General features: G+C 33.3%; 1 protein-coding gene across 6 annotated transcripts in view; it reads right to left on the reverse strand.

Annotated features, from left to right (window-relative positions):
- The window catches only part of LOC106478168 (eukaryotic translation initiation factor 2-alpha kinase 1-like), a 78,760-nt gene that overhangs the window by 30,339 nt on the left and 37,896 nt on the right, over nucleotides 1-10,525 (reverse strand). For 4 of the 6 annotated variants that reach the window (XM_022381710.1, XM_022381713.1, XM_022381712.1 and 1 more), the window contains 3 exons: nucleotides 9,394-9,481; nucleotides 8,109-8,172; nucleotides 2,422-2,956 (listed from right to left, as the gene is read on the reverse strand). In XM_022381710.1, coding sequence (XP_022237418.1) covers nucleotides 2,422-2,956; nucleotides 8,109-8,172; nucleotides 9,394-9,481 — 687 coding nt within the window. The remainder of the gene's footprint in view (nucleotides 1-2,421; nucleotides 2,957-8,108; nucleotides 8,173-9,393; nucleotides 9,482-10,525) is intronic. The other 2 variants (XM_022381711.1, XM_022381709.1) reach the window with 1 other exon arrangement.

Genomic DNA, 10,525 nt, shown 5'->3' on the forward strand with positions numbered 1-10,525 from the left:
CAATTTTAAGTGAATCACAGAGAGTACTAATGCGATAAAAATAGAGAAGGTAGTTCAGCTTGTCAACTGAAATTCTAAAGTAATTGAATCAGCCTGAGTGCACTTTGACAAAAGGAACAGAGGATCTTCAAAATAAAGAAGACCAAACAATTATGATAAATTGTGCCACAATTTTAAGTGAATCACAGAGAGTACTAATGCGATAAAAATAGAGAAGGTAGTTCAGCTTGTCAACTGAAATTCTAAAGTAATTGAATAGGCCTAAGTGGATATTTGACAAGGAGAGAATTACATATATAGTATTTATGATATGTCCATAATATCTGTGGTGTTGAATAATTTATTGTACATAAGTTAACTTGTTCTGAATATATATATATATATATATATTATATTGAAAACAAGTGAAATGTATGCTGTTTATTCATCGTTGAATTTATCACTAACAAGTCACAAACACCTACTGTAGAATAATCCTAAGCCCAACAACAACATAGTATATATTCATACTATTAAGAAATACAACTAAAAGCCTTTTTATTTTGACAATTGGCAAAGAACAGATTTTTAAATCCGGACATACAGAAAATGTCAATAGTGGTGGGAAGCCTCCACTATGGTAATATGCACATAGGAACTGACTACATTGAACTTAGACATCCATAATCTTAGTAAAAAATGCCAATTGAGATAAAAGAATGAGTCACTTATGAACGTTGGAGAATCCAGGCATTGATATAGACATACAAAATCGATCACTGGACACCAATCTCCTGTCTTCTTATGCCCAACAACTGACAGAAATAAAACCCTGGAAGAACTGACATGTCTCTTTCTTTCAACCCCCAGACCAACCAAACTCTGACAGCCATAGAAATAAATTCCGAAACCTGAGGTTCTGCAGAAAACAGAAACCCTACAGGTTGGGTGGATAATGGTGAAGAAGATGTGAACTGAACGACTAATCCTGACACAAGGACCTGTAGTGCCCATGGATCCATGGTGAAGATTACTCTATGTCTAGAAATTCTCAGAGCCCAGCCCCTACAGACCACGAAGGCATACAATAATCACTGACAATGCTGGTGGCATTCTGACCAAGCAGTGGAACCCGTGGATATGGACAGAATATATTCTGGGTACCAATGCATTGAGGGGCTAATGTTGGGGGTCTGGATCCTCAAAAAGGAGAAGAACTACGATCCCCTGTAGGAGCCAATAAAAGTCGAGAGGCTAACAACAACAGGGATGAATGTAGAAGACGACAACTGAACCAATGTGTATGCTAACAATGGTTGCAAGTCATCATCAATGAAGTTAGTCTTCAAACAAAGTTTAGTGTTAAGAAAACAACACATTGGCTGTTAGAGTTATAAGTCCATAGCATACCAAACTCCACCTTAGAAAATTTAGTGAATCAGATGTATTATTTGAGTAGGAATATGCTTCCACCTATCAGTAGTAGGCAAAATCATGTAGTTCTGACAACAGTGGTGGAAAAGGCATAGCTATCCCATCACATAACTGACCAGGAAACCTCCCTGCATGAACCATAATGTCTGTGGATAGAGTGAAAACTAAATATTTACTACCAGACCTTACAGCCATCAAGTAAATGCAGGCTTAAAAGTCACTGGGGAAAGACCCAAACCATCAAACTGAATGGAGCAACTGAAAAAACAAATTGGAGGCAACTTATCCCAGAGTGGCCTTCATTTTGATGTCATTCAAAGACTGTTCTGATTACTATTGCTTGGAACAACATGTTGTCAGGTAAGTTTGTTTTGTTGGAGCAAAACAACTTTGGGCCATCTGCTATGTCCACGATAGGGAATCAAACCCCAGACTTCATCTTTGTAAGCCTGTAAACTTACCACTGTTGCATTGGGGGACTGAGAAGCTAGCAGAATATATGAAGGTGATGGAAAAAGCATAACGAAATTCTATCCAGAATGACCAGGGTCACCCTTAACTGCAGCCTCAGAGTCCCCCCAGGTGAACACCATGAAACCTAATGCATGTTTCCATCTTACTACAAACTTACTACTGACAATAATCATCTTGGCTGTGGTTTCGCTAGATAGTAGATAGCTAATTTTCAAATACATTTATATAACTTCATGTATTTCTACCTATTAGATTTACTCATGATGTTAGGAAAACATGTAGGCACAGAAAATAATTTAAAAAAATAATAATAAGAAGAAGCCCTGTAACTTCAGTACTTTCAAAAGTCTACCTATAATAGTTGGACAAGATATAGACACAGAATAGCTATGGGGATTGCTTCTTTTCATATATTCATCTTTTTTTATGTGTGTAATCAGGAAAAACTAACATTGCAGGAAACAAAACAAAAACTTACAAATTAGTTAAAAGATTCTTTAGATACTCAAAAAAATATATATTATTGCCACTTACAAGGTTCCTCAACATACTGATACACGCACTTCCATTTTGAAAACGGTCCAATGCTAGAAGACCTGACTCCTTTACTAATGGCATTGACCAATGATCCATTGTTTTCAAAACTATACAAGTTTCTCTTTTCTCAAATCCTGAGTAACTTTTTGAGTTGAATCTTGTATTTTGATTTTTGTAATGAGGCAAATCCTCTACACTTGAATTTATGGATTTATCACACAGGCCTTCATCATTGTAACTTATGGAATCATGTTCACCTAATTCAGAAGCATTAGTATTCAGTAGAGATGATGATGAACTTTGAGTTTTGCTTGTTATTTCTGTTATCTTTACGAGTGAATCTTTATACTGTGAATTAAAGCATCTTTCAGCGGGTGTAGGATAGCAAGTGCTTATAACTTTTGAGGAACTGAGTTTTTGAACTTCTTGTGTTTGGCAAACTCCAATGCGTGGCACAGAGTAATCTTTTCCCTCTTCTTCTTCGAAGAACATTGGGGAATTTTTGAAATATATTAAAGAATCTTCAGAAACCCTAGAAAAGCAAAAATGTTAAGAAACATGAAATTAACAACAATCACAAGTAAAAGTACGTACAAGTAGAAATTTAAAAAACTTAAAAATAATAACCTTCAATAATCCAGCCTCTCAATTCTTATATTATAAACTCAAATATCAATTGGACTAAACTGCAAATCATTCAACTATAGCTAATTAAGAAGTTATAATATTTTGTATGAAATACTGTAAACCCTCCACATCTTTAGTGAGCCTCTAGAATTTCTTTGAAAATAACGCATTTAAGAGGTTTGTTTGCTGTTTAGGTATGTGGTATTCTCAGAAACAATGATTTTCCTCTAGGATAATCATATGGGGACTGCATTATAACTGGAGGCTCACCAGAAAATGAACTGCAAAGCAACTGCTTGAACTTTCCTGACTTTGAGTGAGTGTGGCACAAATGAAAATGGACACAAGTTTGTACACAATCTTTATGTATGACAACACAAAGGCCCCTGAGAAAGGACTGAGGGAAACAAATGAGAGAAATTAAGACATCCTGACAAAGTACATTCCAGAAATGAAGAAACCAGGTTAACTGGGACACAATGGAAGAAGAAAATCAAGGGTATGGTGGGGAAAAAAGGTATATGCAAGTATCCCACTAATGCTGGTAGTGTTGTGGCTTAAAACCTCTAAAAGAAGATGAAGTGTGGATAGACAGTGAAGAAGTTGAATGACACAAAGATCAGTAGATGGTGAGGAAGAGAAAAAGAAATAAAAAGAGAAGATAATCGAGTGAAAGAGGCTCATGCAATAAGGTAGCCAGAGATTCAGGAAAGAAAAAAAAAGCTAAAAAAGAGAAAACAAAAGACACATTTGTTTATTCCAAGCATTGATGGATGAAAATGGGATTATGATCTGCATGAGGAAGAAGGAACTAGAATCCAAAAAATTGTAGAAACAACACTGGTGAAGCTCATTGAAAGATGGGACAGGCTCAGTTGAAGTAACAGGAGGAGGTCAGAAATCCTGAATACAAGATTAGGATGGAATTAACTACCTGAAGCACAAAGGTGGTAACAACACTAGTTGTTAGTGCCTCTAGTCACCATTACAGTTGAAGAGTGTTAGAACTTCAAGAAATATCAGAAATATAGAAACATTAACCCTCTTGCTACCTGCATTTTTTTTCTGCGCAGGTCACAAGGTTTTAGTGAGTTACATTTAAAAGTTAATTAAACTACTTCCTTATCATGGTTTACAAACAGAGTTGCCATATAAATGTAGCTAATAATCCAATTTTAATACATATTTCAAGTTTTTAATTTTATATGACAACAGATAATCATATACTTATTAAGGATGTAATAATATCAAATTACCTTGTTAATTGTTTCATAAAACACCCTTAGGCATTAGTCATTGACCTTTATACCATAAAATCATTGAAATGTCGTGCACTAGCATTCAGTATGAAGTAATATTGTTATAACTGACAAAACAATATGAAATTAGTTTGTTTGATTTCAGGATATGCACTGAATGTCCAAAATATTTTAGGTTGTTTAAGGAAATATTTTCAAAGAAGAACTGTAATGATTAGATGGTATGTATTTTTCATGAATGTCATTCTTTTCTATTGCATGTCTCCAAAATGCCCTCCTGATTTGTTAAAAAATAATAATATCTAATGAAAAGTATATTAATAAGATGATATGCTTATTTTATGAAAGAAGTTTTTTTTTAATGCAACCAATTTTTTATTCATAAGTTATGTATTGCACTTTGGACTCCAGAAAATCTGGTCACTTTGCTCTTGTTGCATAGTTAGAAAGCCAGAAAAACAGGTGATAGTTATGGGACATTGTCTGCTTTTTGCATGTGATTATTCTGTATTCTTTGATGCATTATTTAATAAAGTAAAAATTATTTAATGCAGTAGTATCATTAAAAAAGTGGGGTTAAGTATCATCAACCATCATAGACATAAAAAAAAGGAAATCCAGGTAAGTACTTTATTTTTTATTTTCAGTGTATTCCTTACTTATTATAAAAGTAACTAAAATGTGAAACTGGAAAAATTTTTAGGTTAGATATGGTAAAATAAAGAATAATAATAATAATTTTTCATGAGGTAGGCTTGCAAGCAGCTCACAAGTTGTCTAGTGATTATGTAAATGGATACCGTAATGTGAGCTGCACATTTGCCACTTGATTTACAACTTATATGGCATGAATATTAGTTAGACATGGTTCAAAGGGCAATAAAACAATAAATTTCAAGTATAAATACATGTATACTGTTAAGTGTTTGAAGCTACTTTGGATAAACAAATGTGGTTTCATGGTAATTCTAGAAAGAAAAGAACAGTAATTTAGATTTATTTCAAATTTTATTTTTGGTGTTTATGATGTTGGTCAAATTTACCAAACTTGTATAGTTAGGGTAGAAAAAATAACAGATAAAATATCAAGTTTTACTAGAAAAAAATGTTTGAAATATATTTGGGACATTTTAGAGATTATGCAAATGAAATTTGAGATTTTTTTAGATGAAGTATTTTTAATCTTGACATTAAAGTCACTTTGCACTCAGCCTAGTGAAAAAAAAAAAGATTCAATATATTCAAGAACAAATTTTGTGTGAACAAAAGACTTGTAAGGTTTACTAAAAATCTGCTAAATTTTTTGAAGACACATATATTGTATTAAAAGTTATAGCATGGACACCTTAATGAATACAAAATGGTTTTGAATTTGGTCACTTTGACCGACCCCTTAGCAAGAGTTAATTCATAATCTAGATGATCCACAAAACCAATTTTTTTAATGGCATAATGATGATATTGAAGGGTACATAAAAAAACCTGTACACTGTATTAAAACAATAGGCAATCGTATCGGCAAAGAAATCACACACAATGGAACACTTGTCCTAAAATTACAGATTCAGTTAAAAGAAAAAAATCAAGGTGAAGATAATTCTAATCCAAGTTCTAACTGAAATGTTTAAAAGTTAACATTTTCAATTTAAGGAAAAATCCCGAAAGGACGGGATCAACTGTCACTACCATTCCTGTGATAAGTAACTCTGATAGCTGTGAAATGAGAATCCACACCCCACTGGTCAGGTGGAGGTGGAAATGCCACAGGGTGAGAGGATAATGGAGGTTGAGAATTGTATGGGAAGACCAACCTCAATACCAGAAGTGCCCATGGATCTCCAGTGAAGGAATACCAGGTGTCCATCGAAAGTTATAATCTCACTCTGACTGCTCCCATACACACACACACACACAGGTTGATACTGATGCTAACAGCGTTGGTCAGCCCAAACAAAGTGGCCCTGAAATTAATGTCTGAGCCTATTCAGCTACTAGAGCCAAAAAAAGATTGAGAGGTCAACAACAACAACAAAATAAGCAAACGGGTGATGACAATTTGCAATACAAATGTCTCTGGGACACCTGCGAACATGAAGTGATAATAAAAAAGTCATATGTAACACCCTGAAGCTACAGCAGGTAGACAAAGTCCCTTCACCAAGGTATCTCTACAGAAGGAACAGTAGCAGGCAATATGACCAACGTATAAGTCAGTAGGTGACCCTATTCATCCACAAAATAATGTGTGGACCACTGATAGGGTGCCAACAATTTGCAGGGAAAGAAACATCACAGAGCAAGAGTGAGGAGCAAACAAATACAAAAACATTTGATTGGTTCAAATTGATCACATGAACCAACCTGGAACCCCATATATCCAAAATTAAATAATTTTAGTCTGTGGAATAGAAAAAAAGACATCCCCCTGAAGGTGAAAAGCCAAAGCATGCAAATAGACAAACGAGGGTACAAGATATATCTATTCCATCAAGCAGTAAATCTCTCACCATGAACCAGGAATATCAGGTGAAGAAGGAAAAATAGTCCCCCCTCATCAACCGTTCCACCATCAAGGGAGGAGTAGACTTAAAGGTCACAGAGAAAAGCCCCAAAATCTCATAACCTAAATGACGAATTAAAGAAAAGAAGTAGGAGGTGATTGATCCAAATTGGATTTGTGAGAAGCCGACTTAGTAAAGAAAAACACAAAAAATCGAGTCCAAATTCTCCCCAGAATAACTAGGATCAACAAAAAGGCAACTTCTGAGGCCCCAGGAGAAAAACACCCCCCCAGGGCCGATTGTAAGTTTCCATCTCCCAATGGATCAAAACACCGACAGACCCCACCCCCACCCCAACCATAGAGAGATGCTAGATAACAAAGGTGAAAGAGGAAGTTAGATTAACTGCCGTGCTTACAACGGTAATATGGGAATTCATACCCACAAACATCATGTCCACTTTTTTTTTATAGGAAATTATAATTATATGGAAATCTACAAGGTGACACAAAAATCGAAATACATAATGGAACAAACGACAGCACTTCATCAGACAAAACCATGACCTATGCTTTGTCGAGAAAAAGTGATTCCATTATCTGAGTGAGATGTTTATATATTGTGTCAGGATAGAGGGCACATTAGAGCAGGTGGAGGGATTTGCAAATTAGATATTGCCTAGAGCATTTAAGTGGGGTATAAAAGACTGAAGCATGCAAGTCCAATGTTTAGATAGGCAAAGCCAATGTCAAAGAATAGCTAAAGTGTCAGCGTAGAGTAAGTATGTTTTGGAATTAAGTCTCCTTGTTTGTCATAATCCAGAAAATTAAGAAATGAAAGACTACACAAAGAATAGGTAAGGAGATTAAAATAATTAATACAAAAAACCCTGTTAATTCTGAAGAAAAAACATATTTGAACAAAGCAGTGCCAAGGAAAGTATGAGCCTTTGTTCCAATTCTAGTGCTCATGGGGATTACTGCACATGGAGATGTATAAGCCTACTATTGGTGTATAACTCTAGTCTAATGAAGATTATATCCTGGGCTGGTGCAGTACATGTTAATATGTGTAGGGGTGGGATATTTGTTCAATGCTTGTGGCATGTGCTATCAGTCTTCATGGTAGTGGCATGAAGTAACATCTCTATGTTGTGCAGAGAGATGAGTATACATTTTTAAACAATTTTCAAATGCATTAAAAAATTCACAAACAAGGAACTTCTTATATAATACAAAAGTTGAAAATTGAGTGGAAAAAAATTTGTTAAAAATGAGCTGCACATTTTTATACAAACCTATCACTGCTGGTTTCTAAACTTGAAACATTTTCACATGAAGTATCTTCAGAACTTTGTGGACCTTGTAAAACAAACAGAAATACATAATATTAAAACTATATTAGATTTCATGGAAACCTACCTTATTTCATTAAAAACTGTAAGAACATATATATGGTAAACAATGGTGATTGTGAAAGAGACTAAAACACCACAACATCAAATGTTCATGATTTTTAAAAGCAGCACCAGATTTGTTTGATAACACAAAAGGTGTTTGGTACTACCCTCTCATCAAGATAAGTTGTGAGTTAACAGTGAGATGATTATGTAAATATAAATATGTTGATACAACTCAAAACAAATTACCCTGCCCTGTGATGCCACTAATTTTTCAAAACCAATGTCCAAAAACTAATTTCCATAAAACCTGTATAAAATTCCTCATTCAAAAAAATTTTTTTCACAACTTTTATGACTCTTATATTTAATTCGCCCTTGTAATTTAACATCTTCTCAATCAATAAAATAAGCTGAGTTTATCACATGTTCAGCTAATGCAAAAACAAACATCATGATTGTACTTAAAACACATTATAGAAATGTATTTGCTAACACATTTCTTTCTATTTCTGTTATTATAAAAGTAAAAGCACAAAAAGTATAAAAATATGACAAAAAAATCCATGAAGATTTACAAAGTAACAATGTACATTCATGTTAAGAGATTGAAGGAAATTCTCTTTTATTTAGATATAAAAAAATAACCCTCTTGCATGTATTATATACATACAAGATGAAAATTTGAATCCTTAACATCACTTTATTCCTTTCCAACCAATATCTTGTTTCTATGAGGGCACATATGACAATATTATTTTAAAAAATTCTGTAAGATTTCCCCCTCAAATCACCTAGAAAGTAAAAGTATAATTTAACCCCATCGCAACGGGTCATGTGTCAAAGGCTATGTCATAGTGTTTATTGACTTGCATTAATAATTTTACTGATGTACTATTTTATGAATCAATGTCAATAACTTTGGTATCAAATTGTAGATTATAATTCAAATTTTAGTATTATATGTTAGTTCATTTCTTAATTTAAAAGTAAATATTAAAAAAACACAGCTAACAAAACTAACAATCTAGTGTATATGTACACATACACACTGTTAGTTCACATGGCAACTAAAATATTGATTTAAGAAAAAAAATGCATCTGTAATTAATTACTCATATCTTAACTACACTTGAATCAAGAGAGACATGGCTAAATTAATGAGAAAAAAATAAACACTTACTCAAATCATTTTCTATCCAGGAGGTTTTATAATTGACAACATTTGGATGTGAAAGTCTTGAAAAATGTTTTACTTCTTGCTGAGCCTGCTTTACAAAAAAGTTAAAATACTTAAGTTTCAAACTAACTGGTATAGTTTACATTCCTTAAAAACTTCCAATTTAAATACTTTTCTTTTTGTTTCAAGTTGTATTACATGTCATGTTAATATCAACACTTTGTAAGCAAAAGCAACTTCTGTAACAACATTATGGAAACTCAAAGCATGGTGTTTTTTAATAATGTAGTACACATTTTTATATGAAATGTTTATACAATATGCCATCAAAATGAATCTGAACTTTTTTTTTCACACAAGAGTTAACTACTTGTGTGTTTGTCTCATAGTGATAGTCATTTCAAGTAACTATATGTTTATGGGAAATGTTAAGAGTCTAACCATGAGAAAGAAAGATTTTGGAATTGTTCATAATGGTTTCTTTCACCAATCTGTCATAATTTACAAATGATTGAGACGGTGAAAACTAAAGAATATTTGAGTGCAAGTGATCACTGCTCTATTAGGATTCATGTTTTGCTGCACATGGAGATCAGGAATAATGACATTTTGGCTACAAGTATGAAAAAAGGAAATTTTGATGTTGTGAATTGGACAGCCAAGTTAATTGGAGAAACTGATCAAATAGGAAAAATTTTTAACTCTTCAAGATAAACATATTTCTTATAGAAAGAAAAAGGTGGCTGCAAGTAAACAACCAGAACCGGTCACAAAAGATACAAGGGATAAAAGTTAAAAAAATCATCACAATTTTAAGAAATTTAAATTGACTGGTAAGACAGTAGATTTAGAAAATTACGATCAAGAGAGTTGGTGAAACAAAACTAGAATATCAAAATGGATGTATAAAAAATGGTTGGCTGAAAATGTAATATTAACAGTAAGAATTTCTATTAATACAATAAGGGTAAAAAAAAATATTAGAATTGGAGTAAGGCCTCCAAGGGATGATAAAAAAGGTTCATTTGTAATGATTATGAGATGGATAGATTACTAAATGCTCCTTTTTCTTCAGTTCTTATTAATGAAGATTTAAGCAGTATTCCCTACGTTGAACAGTTGATAGACTGAAGCA

The sequence above is a fragment of the Limulus polyphemus genome, unplaced genomic scaffold (assembly GCF_000517525.1).
Source record: "Limulus polyphemus unplaced genomic scaffold, Limulus_polyphemus-2.1.2 Scaffold186, whole genome shotgun sequence".
NCBI lineage: Eukaryota > Metazoa > Arthropoda > Merostomata > Xiphosura > Limulidae > Limulus > Limulus polyphemus.